Here is a 21,305-nt window from a genome sequence, read left to right as displayed (position 1 = left end):
TGTCCCTTTAAATGCAAATGAGCTGCTGTTTCCTGAAGAGCATGGAAGCTTTAAATGCTATTCTTACAAAAACAATAAAACAAGGCAATAAATAAGCAGTGATTTTAAGCTTAAACATGAGTCACACAATGATGGAGAGTCAGAGGTATTCAATACCACAATCAATTAGGCTCACAAGATAATTGGGATGACTTTGAGCTTGTTTCTCCCCTTCCAACAATCTCAGGTAATGTCCCAATTATCTTGGTGGTTCTTAAGATTATCTTATCAGATTTTCTTGTGGTGTGTTAAGAGTGACTTAATCTGCTCTGAAAAATGTTGGAGGTGTTCAATAAAAATCCTTGATGTGCGGCAGGAAGTGAAACTAAACAATATCCAATATCCCAACAGAAACATAACAAATACAGGGTGGGTCTCAATCAGCACCTTTGTTCAGTAGTCAGTGCACTGGTCAGGTCGCCAGCCATTTTAGGTGCTGTCTCAATCGCAAAATTTGGTTCGTGCACTGAAACGTTTGCGCCCTAAAAAGTACCACAATGCAGCATAAAAAACAGGGCACATTGATACGGAGGTTTGGAAGTGCAAAATATAAATCATGTGACCCAAATCACCAAAAGTAATGACAAACGAGAAATGCTTTTCTAGAAAGAATCTGTTATTTATTATTAACTGGATAGGTTAGGGACAATCTAGCTGGTTGAACTTTAGAAAAATGGTTGAAATGTTGCTGCTATACAAACACTATATATAAAAAACATTCGGGGACCGCCCGAAATCCACTACGTAGTACAGTTACTAACACCACAGTACAGTTACTAACCCAGTTCTCAACAGTGTTATTCAGACACCTCACCCCCGAACACCACATCCCCTGTGACAAATGTCGACAGGTATGGTGACACTGTTCTTTTTCTCACTTATCAGTTGATCGCTTACCATGTGGACAGCTTTTCCGCAGTTACCAGTTTGTCCAGTGGCTCGTCTTTTACGTCAGAAGATTTGAGACACAAAGCTGAGTTGACCATCAGGCGAAGAACGGTTCTAGAAAGCAGGTAAGACAAAAAACAAAAGCCAAAAAATTAAGCAAACAAGTAAATAATAAATAAACAACAGGGTGAGAATGTGGTAAAATTTGAAAACGTGGTAAAAATCAGACTGCCGCAAGGGCTTTTATTTTTCTGGATTGATTTTCAAAACACTGTCGATTGGGTTTAGGGAAGTTGGTAGGCGCTGGTCAATCGATGCTTTTTAAAACACTATCAGTTGGGTTTAGGGAAGGGGGTGGGCGCTGGTCAATCGATGCTTTTTAAAACACTATCAGTTGGGTTTAGGGAAGGGGGTGTGCGCTGGTCAATCGATGCTTTTTAAAACACTATCAGTTGGGTTTAGGGAAAGGGGTGGGCACTGGTCAATCGATGCTTTTTAAAACCCTTTTGGTTGGGTTTAGGGAAGGGGGTGGTTGGTAGGGTTATCAGTCGGTTGGTCAGTCAGTCAATCAGTCAGTCAATCAGTCCATCGACAGCGGCCTCTGGTGGATATACGCAAGAAAAGACATTTTGAGACATCTCAAAAAACAAACACAGCAGCCTCTGGTGGATTTGTGAAAACCAAAAAATTCAAAAAATCATAGCTTCTGGGACATTTGGCGCTCTCCAGAAATGTAACTAGGGATACGTAATCAGAATGAGCCTAGGTTGCGTAATCTATTACCCCAACACAGTGGTTCAGATAGTAGCCTTTGGAGAAGCTTACATTGTTATCTTAGAGCACTTAAACAGGAAAAAAGGTTCATCATATGCCCACTTTATTGCTCATGATGCGACAGACTTCATGCGCAGCCCTCTGCTGGAAGTACAAGAAATATATTCAAATATGCGGCTTGTGAATAAACACCTTAGCTAAACAAACAGCGTTTTGCTAGCAGCGACTGCATTCCTTAAAATCTATGAATAAGATTTACATATAAATCAAAGTGTCAGTGTTTACCAAGAGTATTACTTTCATCTTTCTTTGCAAATTTCAAAACTGGTGACGTCTTATTTATACCGCGTCTCAGATCAGCCAGTAGCACTTTAAAACCCCTGCTGGCCTTATGATCAGATTGATGTAGATCTAAAAGATTAGTTTAATATTGAATAATTCGCTTTTAATTACCCAAGAGGATTTGAACCACTACCTTCTTTTATTGGATATGGTTATATTGTGAATGTATTTATATTTCTGGGATATTATGCAGCATCACTTAATAACTGACACTTAGAATCACCATAAGACAAAATACTGATCATTTCTAAAATAAATTAGGCTAACGCAATGACTTGAGACAGCAAAATAAGGTCTAGATGCGCAATGAAGATGTATGAATAAAAACTAGGATCGGTGATTGAAAACACAGTATTGCACTTTACATTATATAAACACAGAAACATCTTTGTTTTTGTAAGCAGCAGCAAAGTGCAGGAAATATTCTCCAATTTCAAGCTTAATTATGCTGTTGTCTATCACTGCCCTTTTGTCCTGTATTACAGCAGATTCCCCTCCCTTCCGATGCCATCAGCGTTTTAATTGAGTATTGTTCTTTCTCTTTTTTCCACACTCCCACACAGAATATACCCAGCAGCAGCTGTAATCGGCCCATCTGAACATGTACGTCCAGAGCACGTGACTGTCTTCAGTGCTGAAGAGGGACTAGAGGATGAATCAAGAGGAGATAATGAGGCCTGGCCTCTCCCACACAGAGAAACAGAGACCTCTACAGGGATTCATCTTCAAAGAGTGAGTTTCACACACACACTGGCTCACATCCTCACAGAGGGTCCGCAATTAAACACACGCGCATGTATTCAACTGAGATGTCAGATTTGAGATTTTGGGCTTGTTTTTATTCAGTTTAATGTAAAGAAAATGTCCAGTCTACAGTTTTAAGTGTTTCTTTTGTCTGATTTTAATTATAAGCTATTTGAAAATATTTTTTTTTCCTGTACTGAGCTATACACTACTGACAAAAGTCTTGTCGTCCCAGTTGTACGAGCAACAAATAATAACTTGACTTCTAGTTGATCATTTAGAACAGTGGCAGAAGGTTGATTTTTCAGATGAATCATCTGTTGAACTGCATCTCAATCATCACAAATACTGCAGAAGACCTATTGGAACCCACATGGTCGCAAGATTCTTATAGAAATCAGTCAAGTTTGTTGAAGGAAAAATCATGGTTTGGGGTTACATTCAGTATGGGGGCGTGCGAGAGATCTGCAGAGTGGATGCCAACATCAACAGCCTGAGGCATCAAGACATTTGTGCCGCTCATACTGTAAATTAGAAACCACAGGAGAGGGCAAATTCTTCAGCAGGATAGCGCTGCTTCTCATACCTCCACATCAAAGTTCCTAAAACAAAGAAGGTCAAGGTGCTCCAGGATTGGCCAGTCCAGTTACCAGACATTAGTATCCAACTTGGATAGGCAACAAGACTTTTGTCAGGTAGTGTATATCGCCACCACAGCATCACTAATACCAAACATGTCCAGTTTTATTTATATCTGCAAAAGGACGTTTTTATTTGTCTAATTTATATACAACTTTTTTTTCTGACCTTTTCTGGCTGCTCAGCATATTTTCAAAATTATAGAGGGATAAAAAAAGACATTTTCCAAAAAGCTTTGGGAATTTGTAATAAAAAAAACAACAAAAAATAAATAAATAAAATAGACTAATAATAATAGTAATTGAACCTGATCTTGTTTAGATATTTATGCTAGAAATGTATGCAAATTAGTGAGTATTTTATGAAAGAATGTCTGATTTGCATTTTTAGACAGCATTTTTGAGTTGAGTTGAGTTATACTTTATTGTCCTTTTTTTTTTTAGGAAATTTGCCACCGTACATTTGTCTTGGACTCAATACACATAAAAAAGGCAACATGTAACATTTACCAACAAGAGTGACATTTAAAAATCCCATTAAGGGGTAGTTTACCATTTAAAACGCTATTGGACGCTGGTATAAATGACTTCTTGTAGCGGTTACTTTTATATGAAGGAAATCTGTATTGTTCACCAATGAGCTATACACACAGCTAGTGTATTTTAGCCAACGGTAAACTTCCGGTGAAACGTTTCTGTTATGAAAGTTTCTTTTACAGCATCAACATCGTAATGTAAACAAAATACAACCAGTTAAATAAAATTGAGTATTAATTTAGATGTTCAAGCATAAAGCGAGATGATAGACGTCAGTGACAGCAGGCTAGTACAGAAACCCCATTGAGAATACTGGGGTAAAATACATTTTTATATTTTAAAGAGATGGCAGGGAAAAATGGAATTTAACGCAGTGCTTCTAGTCTGGTCTGAGACCTACTTAATATTGTATATCTATCAGGCAGTGAAGATCACTTATTATAAAAGAAATCAGATCTTAAACATGGCAATTTTGTAATGGAAAGACAGTTCACCTGAAGCTGACTGTCTGAAAAATAAAAGTCTGTATGCATATACCCCATTGCAGTACTTCATACATTAGAAATAAAACATGAATTGGATCGTTTGCTATTACTTGCATTCCTCATACCAACAACTCATAGCTTGATTGAAGTGATGTATACTCTCTTACACCCATCACTTTCATGGCATTTTTGACAATACGTGCAAGATGTGTTTTTGATTGAACTGAAAGACTGCCATACCAAGCTTTTATACCATAGTAAACTTCCCAAAACTGCTTGATAAAACAGCAACATGAGATTTTTACTTACTCCGGTCAGTCTGAGTCTCCTTAAAAAATATAGTCTGTGTTGGAACTTTGAGCAGACAGTCAATGTGGGCTTTCCAAGTCAATTTATGGTCAATGACCACTTCAAGGTACTTAAAGCTATGCACTTGTTCAATCACTGTGGATAATTACTGGACTGTAAACGCCAAGTCTTTTTGGGTGTGCTATCATTTTGACATTTGTAATGAGAAAAAAAATCAACCAACTAAGAATGGTGATAAATATTAGTTAATTAGTTCTTTACCCACAGTGTCTGTTTTAATACAAATAGCTCGAACTTTAGCACAAAAATATTATTCAATAAAAACAGATATTTTTAATATTTGACCCTTGTGTCCTTCATAAATCTGTTTCGCACAAAAAACAGATTACATTAAGGACAAAAATGTTCCCATTGAAACGGCAACAATAGATAATAATAATAATTTGGTACATTTTTTGTTTAACATGTGGAGCAAATTATCACCTTTTTCTGTTTTCTGCATTTGAGCACTGCAGGTCAAAAGAATAAAAATTATGTAATTATAATTATGTGGAGGTTTTAGTACAGACACAACGATTTTATAAACACCTATAAAAAGAAACGTCTTTTTATATGCACAGTTGAAGTCAGAATTGTTGACCCTCCTCTTACATTTTAATTCTTTTATATTTCTTCCCAAATTGTAATTTAACAGAGGCAACATGTTTTCAAAACATTTCTAAACATAATCGTTTTAATAACTATTTTCTAATAACTGATTTATTTAGTCTTTTCCATGATGACGTTACATAATACACTTACCAGCCACTTTATTAGGTACACCTGTCCTACTGCTTGTTAACGCATATTTCTAATCAGCCAATCACATGGCAGCAACTCAATGCATTTAGGCATGTAGACATGGTCAAGCCGATCTACTGAAGTTCAAACCGAGTACCAGAATGGGGAAAAAAGGTGATTTGAGTGACTTTGAACGTGGCATGATTGTTGGTGCCAGACGGACTGATCCGAGTATTTCAGAAAATGTTGATCTACTGGGATTTTCACGCACAACCATCTCTAAGGCTTACAAAGAATGGTCCAAAAAAGAGAAAATATCCAGTGAGCGGCAGTTCTGTTGGTGCAAATGCCTTGTTGATGCCAGAGGTCAGAGGAGAATGGCCAGACTGGTTCAAGTTGATAGAAAGGCAACAGTAACTCAAATAACCACTCGTTACAACCGAGGTATGCAGAAGAGGATCTTTGAACGCACAATACTTTGAACCTTGAGGCGGATGGGCTACAGCAGCAGAAGGCCACACCGGGTGCCGCTCCTGTCAGCTAAGAACAGGAAACTGAGGCTACAATTCACACAGGCTCACCAAAACTGGACAATAGAAGATTTGGAAAACGTTGCCTGGTTCGATGAGTCTCCATTTCTGCTGTAACATTCGGATGGTAGGGTCAGAATTTGGCATCAACAACATGAAAGCATGGATCCATCCTGCCTTGTATCAATGGTTCAGGCTGCTGGTGGTGGTGGTGGTGTAATGGTGTGGCAGATATTTTCTTGGCACATTTTGGGCCCATTAGTACCAATTGAGCATCGTATCAATGCCACAGCCTATCTGAGTATTGTTGCTGACCATGTCCATCCTTTTATGACCGCAGTGTACCCATCATCTGATGGCTACTTCCAGCAGGAAAACGCACTGTCACAAAGCGCAAATCATCTCAGACTGGTTTAAAAAAAATTTATAAATAAAAAAAAAAAAATTATTTATTTATTTATTTATTTATTTATTTATTTATTATTACTATTAAATTTTTTTAATCACCAGCAGCATTATGAAAACAAATGTAATTTAAATGCCTTAAAATGTCTACATTTATTACATTTATTTTTTGTAGTTATCATCAGAACTAATGTTGGCAAAGAAATAGATGTCAGTTCGTTTTTTGCCTCTATGGACCTATGTAATACTTCTGTAAACGGTCACACTATGGTTAAACAGAAAGAACAAACAGATTTGGAGCACACATTTCACTCCAAAAACTGATGATTCAAATTAGGAAAATGAATGGCAGTTCTATACAGTTTGATTCTGCCAGCTTTGCAGAAGTATGACCAGCAAAGGAACTCAGAGATCATTAAAACATGTCCTTTGAAGAGTCCCCCTATGATCTCGTAAGCGTTATTTCTCGTTATTCGCCTCTTTAATCATGGCAATCCTCCAAACCACAAATTCCTGCCAAAGTAAATGAGCACCATTTATTAGTGTCTTGACAAAGCCGCTTATAAGGAAAACTTCTGCTCAGGCGGCCTGCAACATTCTACTGACATGGAAAGTAACGCAAAATGAGATGACAGGTTAACTCCTGAGGCTCCGATAAAATCGAATTTGCTAGTGGCTGCTTGTATTGCGGCTGATCTGCCTGTCAGAATGAGGAATTGGGCAGATGTGGAAGACAGCTGTAAGTGACATGGCCTTTAAATTCAGGGGCTTGTGAGCGCCCGCGTCCTGTCTGTCTCCCCCGGCCCAAGACATGAAAAACAGCTCTGCCTTGGCCACTAAATACACTCAAGCGCTGCTAGCTAGTGAGGGAATTCACAAACCTTATGAGTGTTGCCTTGTGTCATTTGTCATGTCTGGTAACTGCAATCTAGCAATGTCTGGACATGTGTGGCAATGAGTTTGAACATGTAACTTCAGTCATTCATTAATTTTCTTTTTGGCTTATAGTGCCTTTATTAATCAGGGGTCGCCACAGCGGAATGAACCGCCAACTTAAGGAATAGAATGCTAATAACAAAGTTTATAAAAAAGTTTAATGGCAAACTTTGGAAAAAAAACCTGAAACTATTAAAGAAAATAGTTTTATAAAGTAAAAAAAAACATGTTTTAGGTTGACTTGGGACATGCTAGCTTGTTTTAGCACATTATTATAGCATGATTTAGTCATGTTTGGAATTTCTCAGCATGTTTTAAAACTTTTCTGACATGGCAAGGCAAGTTTATTTATATAGTATATTTTATACACAGTGGCAATTCAATGTGCTTTACATAAAAAGAAATAAAAGAAGTGAAAAAGTAAAGAACGACATAACATAGCACTGTGCTCATTCAGTGAAGGCACAGCTAAACAGATGTGTTTTAAGTCTTGATTTGAATGTGCCTATTGTTGGAGCATTTCTGTCAGCTGATTCCAGCAGTGGGGGGCATAGTAGCTGAGAGCCGATTCACCCTGCTTTAACTGAACCCGTGGAATTTCTAGTTTGCTAGCACATAGTTAACAGGTTTTAACATGTAGCTTACATGTTATTAGCATGACATAACAAGCATAACCATACTAGCATCTTATTAATATATATTAGAACACTGCTAGCTTTTTTAAAATCACATTTCTAGCATGTTTATTGCATGTTGTAGGCTGAAGTTAGCATGACTTGCTTGTTTTAGGACATTGCTAACAAGTTTCTAACAGGTTACATGAATGTGGTTCTTAGCATGTTTTTGCAGACTAATAACATTTTCAATGATATAACTATAGCACATTACAAGAATCTTATATTTAGGATACTGCATGGATTTAGGAAGCAGGTAGCATGGTGTTAACATGTTACATTTACAAGGTGTTCATGTTCCTTGCATGTTAACCATGTTGCTAACAAGTTTAACAAGTTTGTAGCATTAACATAACCTTTTTTTACAGAATGTTGCACTTTGATTCACTTTTGTTTCATGGCATTCTGCCAAGAGCATGATCAAAATATAATATATTGCACAAGCATAAATTACCATGTGAGTATTACCATGCATATAGCTTGTTTACCATGCTTTTACCATGTTTGGAACATGACTACAATTAATTAGCATGTTTTAAACATGTTTAGATTCTCTAATAGCATGCTTCTAAGATGTTGCTAGAATTATAACAAATTGGTAACACACGTTAGCGTCAAAGTTTTAGTGCTGTAGCACATTTCTGTATATTCTGAAGTGGATTGACATGTTGCTACCATATTTTAAAATACTGATGTTTTAGTGCATCTGTTTTTAAACAAGCTTTATTACATTGTTACCATTTTACCACATTGCTAACATGATTGGCCATACTAGATTAGATAATATGCACAATTTAAATTATTGAAAATTTGGACACCACAACTGAAAATCTGTTATAGTTTTTATAATATTAATAAAGGCAGGCCACTCACTGACCACTTTAAAAGGTAGACCTTGCTTTTGCTTTCAGAACTTCAGAAGTGCTAGAAACATTCTTCAAGGGTTTTGATTTAAACTGATTTGATAGCATCACTCAATTTCAGCAGATTTGTCAGCTGCACATACATGATGTGAGCATTTGGTTCCAGCACATCCCAAACCTGCTTTATTGGATCGAGATCTGTTGGCTGGGAAGGCCATTTGAGTACAGTGAACTCACTGTCATGTTCAGTGAACCAGTTTGAGATCATTTGAGCTGAGTACACTGGTCATAAAGGGATGGACATTGTCAGCAACAATACTTGGATAGACTGATGGTAAAACAATGCTTATTTGCCACTAAGGTGCTTCAAGTGTGCCAGGAAAATATTTCCCACACCAGTACACCACCAAAGCAGCATGAACTAGGATGCAGCACTCATGCGTTCATGCTGTTAACAACAAATTCGGACCCTACTGTTCAAATGTCACATCAGACATTGAGACACATTAGACCATGGAACCTATTTTCAATCTGACATTGTCAAATTTTTGATAAGCCTACGTGAATTGTTCCCTCAATTTGCTGAAAGAAGTGCCACCTGTGTCCTTTCTGCTGCTGTAGCTAATCTGCTTTAAGGTTCTGGCTTTTTTGCAGAATTCACCAATAACCATGCCATGTTTAAAGTCCGTCATTTAAAAAATGCTTTGTTTGAACTTCAGCAGCAGATTTTCTTGACCATGCCTACATGCCTAAAATCATTTATTTGCTGTTCTGTGGTTGACTGATAGCATTGGAACATGTGCACCTAATTAAAATGATGTGCGAGTGTATTTTCTAAAAGTTATATCATTACTCACTTACAAGTCCTTTACAATGCTAAAGTGAGACACCAATGTCTTTTACCCTAAAGTTTGACTGTTATGAAATGTCATCCTAACAGGAAGTACAAATTTGGAAAAGACACATGTGTGGTCGGTGACCTCGGAGAGGTTAATTTGATTCTTTTAAGCAGGATGTAATTAATGTTTAACACTATCAGGGTGTGCGCCACCTGATAAGTCCCTCGTCTCGCTCATTTCTGAGGCAAGTTGTTTAGTGTTGTTGCCTCCTGATCAATGGGCAAATCAATGGGCTGATTTTTTTCCACAAGGCTTAATTTTGACTGTCACTTTGATAAACGAAAGCAAGTGGAATGCCTGAAGTCTGTGGTTAAAGTGGACACAATAAACAGTTTGTGCCATTCAGTGCCTGCCACTCTATGATAATTCTACATGTTAAATGCACTATTAAGAAATAACCTTGATTTCCTCTTCTGCAACAGTGGATATGGTGCATTAATAATTTAACTTGCTTCACTGAACTTCATCACTGGGCTGATTCAAAACAAACCTGTTACCATAATTTATGAAAGTAATTAGTAACAGTCAGTTGTTTAGCAATGAGCTACCAATCATGTGGCCTTTTGTGCAGTTTTTTTTCATCCAGTCTTTGAGGATAGAGAAAAATAACAACAACAAAAAAGCAGTAATAGTGATAAAGAGGCTGCTTTAATATTTTTATCTAAACGTTTAATGAATGTGTGAACCTTCCTGATTTCTTTGAGGGAATGGTCTATAGGTGGGTTTACAGCATGTATGGGCTTTTTATTATCTTTCAGATTTTCATTTGAATACAAAATGACACAATGGAAAATGTTACAGAGAGCAGCAGCTCTGCTCTGTAGTTTCTGCTCTTATAGCAGGAAAACTACACCAAATGATGTGGGCTTGTGTTATATAACCCCTCTGGTCTACTCAAAACACCATGCGCTGGGGTGCGGGATTCAACTGGACAGTTTCAGCATGGGAGGTGGGTGCACTAACAAAGACCTGTAAGAAAATATCCTTAAATATCTGTAGAGCAAGATTTAGACAGTTCTCACAAGCTGGCCTCCATTACACCAAAGTCCCTTTAAGGCAGGTCATTTCACTCGGCAGCCATCTTTGAAATGCCTCTTGGGCAGTATGCTTGGGCATTCTGTCTGAATGGTGAACATTAATTCTCCAAAATTGCTTGCCCAGTTTTCGATGTCATTTCATATTAGGAATCACCAAAGAATTAAACAACAACTGTCTCTTTAGTTTCCCTTCTAAACATTCGAATCACACAAAATCTGCAGAAACTCGAGGCTGGTCCGAGCTCCTGCCCTGGAGATTCTATAGCGATTGCTGAGTATCTCCTGTACAAGTAGGCGGGGTTTCATTCGACATGTTGACAGTTACACTTTTCCCTATTAAAAACTATACACATCTTGTGTATTCTATAGTCTTTGATTACACTCACCCCCCTTGACAACAATCCCATCCGGGTCACGGCACCATCATAACCTCTATGGTTATACTCAAGCTGCACCAAACAGGACAGAAACCAGTGATTCCCACATGGTAAAAGAGCCATTTATTTAACAAATACCCTGAAGACTGCAGCTTAGAGAGCCTGTCTCTAGTCCACATTTAAAGAGTTTAAACAGTTCTCAATAGCTGAACTCATTTTTAATGGGATGTGTGATATGTTCATCACATCAGTGTGAGTCAGGTAGTTCTGAGGGCAGTGAGAGTGGAGCGAGGCCAGTGAAACAAGTGTTATTGACATCTCTGTGACACACTGGACCTGAGTCCAGTGAAAATAGTCCAGAGGAAATATAAAAAAGTATTGATGACAGTAAAAAATGAGATAAAAGTAGGTCTGGGACAATGTTGTTGTTTTGTTCCTGTTTGTGTAGCAGTCGTCTGTGAGGGGTGCTGTTTTTATTTGTATTGTTCATTTATAATTTATTATTATTTTGACGTTAACATTAAATGTTCGTTGGTTGACTGTGAGCTGTGAGCTTTAGTTATAGAAACTAGCCACCAAGCTCATTCAGTTACAGTCACCAGCAATCTAACTACTGCAGATCGCTGGAGAGCTACAAATCTGCACCAAATATGAACTACAACTTTCAGAATGCACCACACACACACACCGGTTTCTGATGCAGACTGATTGCAATCATGGGGGATCTAGACCAGGTGTGTGAGTGAAGTGTATGATGGCATTTGTCGTTTATTAAAGGGGCAGAATTGTAGTCAAAGTGAAAGTGAATGTTCTCCAGTGATCTATGAGGGTTAGATCGCTGGTGATCATGACACATACTCAAAGATCTAAATTTCCTCCTCAGGCCATTTTTAATGATGCATTCACATGGTCACTAGGAACTATGAAGTGATATAAACTGTCAGATTGTGACATAGAGCTTTGCATTTAACAACGTGACAAATGTTGGTACGTTAGTTATGCAACATCATATATGCATTAATGCTAAGAAAAGAATACAATGTCACAAACAAATCAACAAGTACATGCTTTTAACTGACTTTATATATGTATTGTAACACTTTAAAATACTATGCTGATGTTTCATATGGGGTCTGCACAATCAACCGACCCTAGTGGACAACCAATGTGTAACCAGAAGTTCTTTTTGTTATGGGTTAAACCACATGTGTCAAACCCAGTTCCTGGAGGGCCGCAGCTCTGCACAGTTTAGTTCCAACACTAATTAAACACACCTGATCAAACTAATTGAGTCCTTCAGTCTGGTTTGAAACCTACAGGTGAGTGTGTTGAAGCAGGGTTGCAAGTAAACTATGCAGAGCTGCGGCCCCCCAGGAACTGAGTTTGACACCCCTGGGTTAGAACAAACTCTAGGAACTCTAGGAGCTAGGAACTAATTTAGCTCCCTCAAATAAGCTTTCCTTTAATGAAATCACCCAGTTCCTTTGGTGTGAACACAACAAAAAAAAAATGTAATTCTCCCAATAGTTCTAGGAACTATAAAAGCCCCTTTTGTTTATTTTGATGGTCCATTTGAGTATTAGTAGACTGTCTGCGTAATATCTGTTGATACTACTCCTTCAACGGACATTTAACTGACTATAAGAAACTTTGCAAGTACATGTCAACTTAACCTAACCATAACCCTAACCTCAACCCTAACAGTCTACTTATAATCTAATGAGAATTAGTTGGCATGTAGCTGTAATGTAACTTAAATTCAACAAACAGACCATAGAAATAAAGTGTGACCTCATATTGTTCTGCAGAAATGCAAATCTCTGCAATTGTGTAGCCTTTTAAATTACAGGACATTCCTAGCAAATGTAAATGTGGCCTTCAGCCCAATCATTTCTCTCTAATTTGAGAGGGCACTGGTGAAGTTTAGAGTCTTTCACATTCCTAATCACATTGTGCGTCACATTTAACCTGTTGAGCATGGCTTATTTGTCGCTAATAGACTGTAACCGTGGATTTAGATGTCTTCGTACTTTTCTCAATGTACGAAGTGCAGAAAGATTGATGGGTTAATCATGGGGGAAAGCTCGGTATGTCAAAAACTGCAGGGGTTATGGGACTAGGGGATGAAGTTTGGGAGGTTGAGGAGGGACTTGGGGTTTTTTGGAAGACAAGCAGACGTGGGCAGACATAAGCGGATCCCAAGGAGACAAATGGGAATCAAATCATGCCCCATAGCGAAGAGTGAATATGGCAGTGGAACAAGGGTAAGATTTTAAACCCCTTAACTCAACACTCACTCCAGTGCCAAAAATAGCTGATGGTTTGTTCGTTGCACTTGCGGTGAAAACACCCTGTTTCCAATGCCCTAGGCAAATGTCTCTGGCAGATTTGTGTGATTTTATTGCTAGCTCATGGATGACGACCATCCTTTTGATAAGTACTGGTAAATATTCAGCTCTCTAAACAGTTGCTACTTGTAGTTAAAGGGGTGGTCCACTATGATATCATATTTTAAACTTTAGTTCATGTGTAAGGTAGCTGTGTGAACACAAACAACATCTCTGAATTTAATATGTTCAATGCAAAGGGAGACATTGGGTTAGTTAGCTTAGCAAAGCCTACACCAAATAAAGTTTGGGGACTACAAAAACATACATCCAGGCTAGTGAGATTACAAGTGATTCAGGTTATGCGCATACACCCCACGCAGCAAAGGTGCATCACCAGAGGTGCTGTAGTGCTGTAATGTAGCAGAGAAAGTTCAAATGTCGTCCAAATGCTGCTATTCCCACAGAGCTTGTTCTGTTTCTGTATTTGGGCTTAAAAAACATGACACAAAGAGAGAAGTGCTTACAGTTAGATTTTAATTATGTTCCAGAGAATGATAAATATATATATATATATATATATATATATATATATATATATATATATATATATATATATATATATATATATATATATAGCTAGCATTTAACAAAGGACAGCTTCCAGAATCTCTCTCAGTTCAGTGCAGGATTCGGCTGGAAACTTCTCCAACCGATGAAGATGTGGATTGTGAGCCACAACCTGTAACTATATTTATTTGTTAAAATTGATCAATTACATGCACAGTTTCTAGTGTTAATGGTATGTTATAGTGAGGATGTAAACAAGGATGTAAACAATGGGAAATGCTGTTTGGCACCGCTAACAATTTAGTTACAAATTAATATTTATTAGTCAAACCATTGTAAACAGCCACATTCTTCAGCGGCGCTGCAGTGTCTCTCTATGCAGCCACTTTCCCAGCGTTCTACATCTCAAATAACGAACTCGCAAAAGATATGAGAACGTTTCATATTACTTACACATGCTTATAATCGGAATATATGTACTTCGGGTTAAATATAAGACTTAATTTGAGATTTCATTTTAGAGAGCAGGCATGAGGTTCAGCTGTGTGCTCTTCATTTTCTGTCTGACTGAAGCTCAAACTGATACATCTAACAGCTACTCTCTCTGACTGGCTGTTTACACAGCGCAAAAGCGCTTGTTTGAAAGCACGTGATGCTTTTCCTGATGACGTGGAGCCAATCCGCGAATCACAGCACATTATGTTAGCTGACCAATCAGAGCCTCCTGAGGGTGGGCCTTTCAGAGGAACTAGGAAATATGACAGTTGTTTTCATGTTAGCTGAGTAGCTGTATATAATCAAAGAAAGATATATGAAAAAATAACGTGATTTTCTACAAATGAAGCATGAGCTCACATTGCTTTGCATCTTATAAACACAACCAAGCTTTAAAAATACACTGTGGACCACCTCTTTAAACACAGCTTGCTAGACTAGACAAGAGAGTGATTGTATTTAATAAAGTTCCAAAAATCAAAAAAGAGAGTCATGTTGAGTGTGATCGTTTGTGATCTCATGTGCATGTAAATCTTAAGTTTATCTGGTGTATATATTTTTAATAGGGGTACGGAAACATGTTGCACACATGAAAATGGTTTTCATTCACCCATAACCTCTATTTCCGATCCATTCAAGAAGAACAAGTTTGCTCACCACATTGTTTGATTTATAAACTCATCGACAGGGGTTATGGGCCAAGTCTTTCCAGTTAGTTTATTCCCACAACACATTATTTTGTGCCATATACATTCTCATTTAGAAGGTAGGGAATTTTCCATCAGAATAAAATACAAAAGTGAATTACAAGGTGTTTTTAAATAGCTGTCAGCTATTTTAAAACAGAACTAGAATATTGACTGAATAATAATAAAGAACTCTTAGTGTGTTTGCCATTGATCGGTTAGGTTTTGATATAAATGTAGACTAAAGAGAGTGAGTCATATGCCTCACACCCGTTGATAAAGAGTCCTGTTGGGAAATTAAAAAGCATCACCTTCAGATAGAACTCTTTTGCCAGTTAATCCCACGCATATAGCATACAGGAAATGCACCTTATATCCACAAATGAATCTAACCCCCTAAATATGTGTTCCTCAAATTCACGGATAATGCGAATGTTGTTGGGCAGAAATTATTTGATCTGCTGGTACACAAATAGCCTATCAAATTCAGCCTCATAATAATGTCCTCTACACGTGACGTCACAGATGGGCAAAAATATTAACCTATTACATCTATCCAAGAACGCCTTCCATTGGAAAACTTGTTTCTTTTTTTATGAAATAAAAATCCCTATTCATTTTCCAGCAAGGCTTATAGATGAGTCTAGACATGCTTAAGAAGCTGGGTGTCTACACTTTCAGAGTGCAGATGGCTCCTGGCCCCTAGCAATTAAACATAAATGAGAAAATTATTATGTTTTTTTCTTAAAACCTTTAATAAGCAACTTCCTCTTGAGCCCTCATCTGAAGTTTCCTGAAAAGTTTAGGTATTTTACAGCTGAATGAATCAATTACTACGCATTTAATTACGCAACCAGATCATTTCCATTAACTTTTATGAATGCGTTTCAAATTAAACGTAGAGTAAAGATACATCTGGTATAATTACTGTAACATCAGGAGCCCCTTTCTATTACGTCCCCGCATGGGGAAGCATCTGTATTTATATTATAATGTGCAAAAATGATTCATTAACACTGTATATAACACACAAAGTAGAATTAAACAGACATACAGACAGATTAGAAATAGACAGACAGAGAGATGGTCAGGTGGGTAGATGGATGATTGTTAGATCGACAGACAGAAGTTCAATAACAGATTTTAAATATATTTTATGTATTTTAAATATTTTATTTGATATATTTTACATTTATTCTGAAGCACAATATAAAAACTTAAATGAGAAAACCATCATTAATAGAAGCACCTTCAGATCCTCCCAGTTATTATATTTATCATGGCAGCTGATTGTAGTTAACCCTATTTTACTATCAGCCTAACTTTCCAGATGGTGAGCACTCTAAAGTGACTAAAATGTTCTGAGAGCAGGTTTTTCACATGAAGGCCAAAAGTGAAAAGTATTTCAGCCACAGAAAAAGAAGTTGGTCATTCTAGATTTGATTTCTATTGCATTTTTACAAATGTTACTGCCTCATTCAAATCCATCCCCTAAAAAGATGATTGTCGATGAAATACAAATGCATACGCTGACAGGATAATGGGGAGAATCTCAATGGGCAATTGGTATCGCAATTCGGCACTGAGCAGGGTAAAGGATCTGCAATGTCTAAACCTTTATCAGCAGAAAGAATCAAATGACTAGACAAAGCTTTTCTGGAGCATCAGTGTTTGTGGAGCAAACTGTCTGGTCTTTATTCCATCTAGGGTGCTAAAACAGGTTTTTAGCACGGTAGGACCTTGTCTCTTGTCATTCATCAATAGCTGCCTTAATTTGGGGACTGTCCAACTGTTTTTTTAAATTTTTTTTATTATTATTTATGCAAAAAGTATACAAATTGGGATCATACAAATACAAAGAAAATGAAACCAACAAAAAACTACAAAAAACAAAAACAACAACAATACAGTCAGGTACTGGAAGGTGCGTGTGTGTGTGTGTGTGTGTGTGTGTGTGTGTGTGTGTGTGTGTGTGTGTGTGTGTGTGTGTGTGTGTGTGTGTAAATAAAGGACAATAACAGTCAATAAATGAAGCAAGTATCATAAAACAGATAGAAAGAAACCAGTCAGTGGTAAGGAGTGACAACAATGCTAGAAATTTATGATAGTATTGATGACAGTAACAAGAAAGGACAACAGTAATAATAACTGACAACAACAATAATAAATCACAAGTACTACACCAACAACTACTACAGAAAATTACTAATATTACAACTACTACTGCTGCTACTACAGCTACAATCACGACTACTACTACTACAATGTCTACTGATACTACTACAACAATGACTACTACTACTGATCCTACTATAGCATCTACTACAACTGATACTACTACAACATCTACTACTACTACTACTACTATTACTGATACTCCTACAGACTGCTACTACAACATCTACATCGACAACATTTACTACTTCTGATACTACTACACCGACAATGACTACTACTACTACAACAACAACACCTCTACTACTTCTGATACCACTATACCAACGACATCTACTACTACAAAAACTACTACAACAACCCAAACTACAATCGCTACAACTACAATGACTACTACTACTACTACTATTACTACAACTACAGCAATCTGAATGATGACAGTGGTAGAAATACTTGTAATAATGATTATGAGAAGATAACAAAAGGAAAAGTCCTAACAGTAATAATAATTATGGTAACAAAAGTAAAAGTAATACTAGTAAGTAGTAATACTAGTGTACCAGCTGTTTTTAAGCATGCTGTGGTCAGGCCTCTTCTCAAAAAACTCAATCTTGATCCAGCAGTTTTGCCAATTTTAGACCAGTGTCCCACCTGTACCCTTTTTATCCAATGTTTTAGAAAAAGTTGTTTTTATACAGCTGCACTCCTTTCTTGAAAGACATCACATCTTTGAGAAATTCCAGTCTGGTTTTAGATCATGACACAGTACTGATCTGCTCTGTAAAAGTTCAATATAACATTCTCCTGTCCCTTGATGCTAAAAAAATTGAAAAAAAAAATCTGTGAAATGGCAGCCCAGAGTCCTGATGACAACCTGATTGAAAAACTCTTGGTGACAACGTTCTGGCTAAAACACTACAGTAACTCTACAGTAAATGAAGAAGAGCAGATCAAGATCAAAGCAGACCAGAGAGCGAGAGAGAGACTACTGATGTCCAGCGAGAGGACTAGAGATGTCTGTGAGAGACTAGTGACGCCTGTGAGAGACTGATGTCCAATAAAGGACTAGTGATGTCCAGTGAGAGACTAGTGATGTCTGTGATGTCCAATGAAAGACTGAGACTAGTGATGTCTGTGATGTTCAATGAAAGACTGATGTCCAGTGAGAGACTAGAGATGTCTGTGATGTCCAATGAAAGACTGATATCCAGTGAGACTAGAGATGTCTGTGATGTCCAATGAAAGACTAGTGATGTCCAGTGAGAGACTAGTGATGTCTGATGTCCAATGAAGGAGAAGTGATGTGCAGTGAGAGACTTGTGACGTCTGTGAGAGACTAGTGAAATCCAGCAATAGTGAGGTCTCTGAGAGATGTCTCTAAATATATGTATTTATTAATAAACAATATATATTATTTATGATTTTGTATGTGGAGCAACTATCTACAGATGTATAGAATGCAATTGTTTATGGCACAGGCAACACCATATTAATAATTCATCGATATATTATATTATATTATATTATATTATATTATATTATATTATATTATATCACATAAATGTCTATTCAAATATAATTTGTTACTTCGCTATGCAGTGTTACGCAATCAGATTGAAACAGCCGTGCATGTTTCCAAAGTACTCCAAAGTGTTGAAAAGCAGCTCTTATACAATCAGCAGCGCCTGCAGTGTTTTCATCTTCTTCTCCACTGATCCAAACACACAGACGGATGTGTCCTTAGTCAAGTTGGAAATAAAACATTCCGGGGGCAACATTAACGCATTTGATGACTTGTCTCCAGCGCATTTACGCAATGAATGATCGCGCTTACGTGCGCAACCAAATCAATGTTAAAGGCGGGGCGACAAACAGATTCCATAAATGCATGCACCGTGGAGCACATAAAGCGTGCAAGACTGTCGAGATGCTTATTTGCGCCAAAACTTTATTAGAGACGTATAACGGCGTTGCGCGCTCAGGTGCCAAAGCCCCCTGCATTCAGGACCATGGAGAGCTCCAGTCTGAGGACCCGCATGGCTGTGTGCGCGCTGCTGCTCTGCTTGTGACCGGAGCGAGAGCGAACGAATCCGAGCCGGAGATTGAGGTGGAACTGGACACAAGAGCCATCAGAGACTTCTACCCCAAAGACCCAAACCTGACCAGCGAAAAACAGCTTGTGAGTGCTGCATCTTAATTGCGCAGTAGTGCATGTATGTAAAGTGCCAGAAGTTTTTGTTCTTTTCTGTGAAATGTGGTATGTTATAAAGAGATTAAAAGGAATCATTGAACTGTTTTGTTAAACCAGCTCGGGGCTCTGCAAGAAGTTCTGGAAAAGCTGCAGACGAAACGAATTCCACCTTGGGAGAAGAAGTTTGGTCAAGTTTCCCATGGTATATTTATAACATATTAATATAACATATATTCGTAATAATTGCTTGTAGATTGTTTTGGCTACATGGCCATTGCGCAACACGGGCACTGCGCTTTTGTGTGTACATTAAGGACGGTACAATCTAAATTAACAAGTTTTAACCAACCTAAAATTATTCATTTATACCAATAAAACTTTTTATTACTTAAATCAGGGAGAAATGACTCTTTAAGGCGAGATTTCCACATTTTTACATGTATTTGCAATGTGTTTTGGATATTGGCAATGCGTGTGTGGTAGTTGACATCTCATTAATAGTAAATCATATTTGTTGGATGCAACTCCCTATTGTTTTTACGATTATTAGATTATTTACGTATATGCCAAATAAACAAGTGCGCTTTACGCGCTAACGCAAATGGTTACACGATCTTTAATAATTGCTAAATACTTTTCATTGTTGAATGTTCATAGATTTTCAGATAGATAGATTGTCAGTAACTCGATCTCTGCTGTTTTCTCTCGCCAGTGTGATTTAGGCGAGCAGTGCGCGATCAGAAAAGGCTCTCGAATCGGCAAGATGTGCGACTGTCCCGCGCGGGGCTCTCTGCAACTTTTTCTTGTTAAAGTGTTTGTGATGGAAACACGAATTCGGAGTGGATTGTAACGGGATTGAGGAAATCCATATGCATTATATATCAAAAATGACTACAGTTTTACTTATATTAATATTTTTTTAAGTGAAGAGACTGAAGATACTGAAGCAAAGTTGTAATGAAATTGTTCTTCAAGATGTATGTGATGTAAAATGTGATATTGTCTTATTTCATGTTTATCTGTTTTGTGCATTAAAGTGCAATATAACTTGTTTTGTAAAGTTGTCTGTGTATCAGTTACTTTTATATTTGCATATTATGTTTTTGATAAAAGACAATAAAATTATTTGAAGACCATATAAAGACTTTCTTGCTATGAATATCAAACGATTAAGAAAGTTTAAAAGTAAAGCCATAAAATAAAAACGCCATGAAATCATTATTTTTTAATTCAAAATATGTAGTTAAATGCAATAAATATAATCCTCATTTTTTAAATGTTTCTAATATATATAATTCAAAGGTTTTTTTTGTATTTAAAATGTACACATGGGAAATATAAACTATATTTAAAATGTAAATGCAACCTATTTTAATATTTAAACTATTAAAGATAAAATATTTAAAATATTTCAGACAACATTCAAAATAAGATTAAAAATCTACTTATTTCCTCTTGTTGCTGGAATTATTATATATAAACTATAATTTACTATTATTGTTATTATTACTGATTTTTTTATAATAAAGAGTTTTTAATAAAAAGAAGACATTTTTAATAAAGGGCAATTTTGTAAAGAAATTGTTATTAAGATACTTTTGGAT

General features: G+C 37.0%; 1 protein-coding gene across 1 annotated transcript; it reads left to right on the top strand.

Annotated features, from left to right (window-relative positions):
- The first annotated feature begins 19,435 nt into the window (after window positions 1–19,435).
- Window positions 19,436–20,753, top strand: cart2 (cocaine- and amphetamine-regulated transcript 2). The gene is given in 5 exon segments (XM_056452008.1): window positions 19,436–19,574; window positions 19,577–19,689; window positions 19,819–19,893; window positions 20,414–20,476; window positions 20,478–20,753. Coding segments are annotated over 5 exon segments (351 nt in total). The 5' UTR covers window positions 19,436–19,519; the 3' UTR covers window positions 20,523–20,753.
- The last annotated feature ends 552 nt before the right edge of the window (window positions 20,754–21,305 follow it).

This window comes from Danio aesculapii, chromosome 25, assembly GCF_903798145.1.
Source record: "Danio aesculapii chromosome 25, fDanAes4.1, whole genome shotgun sequence".
Classification (NCBI taxonomy): domain Eukaryota; kingdom Metazoa; phylum Chordata; class Actinopteri; order Cypriniformes; family Danionidae; genus Danio; species Danio aesculapii.
This window is presented reverse-complemented; position numbering and strand designations above follow the sequence as displayed.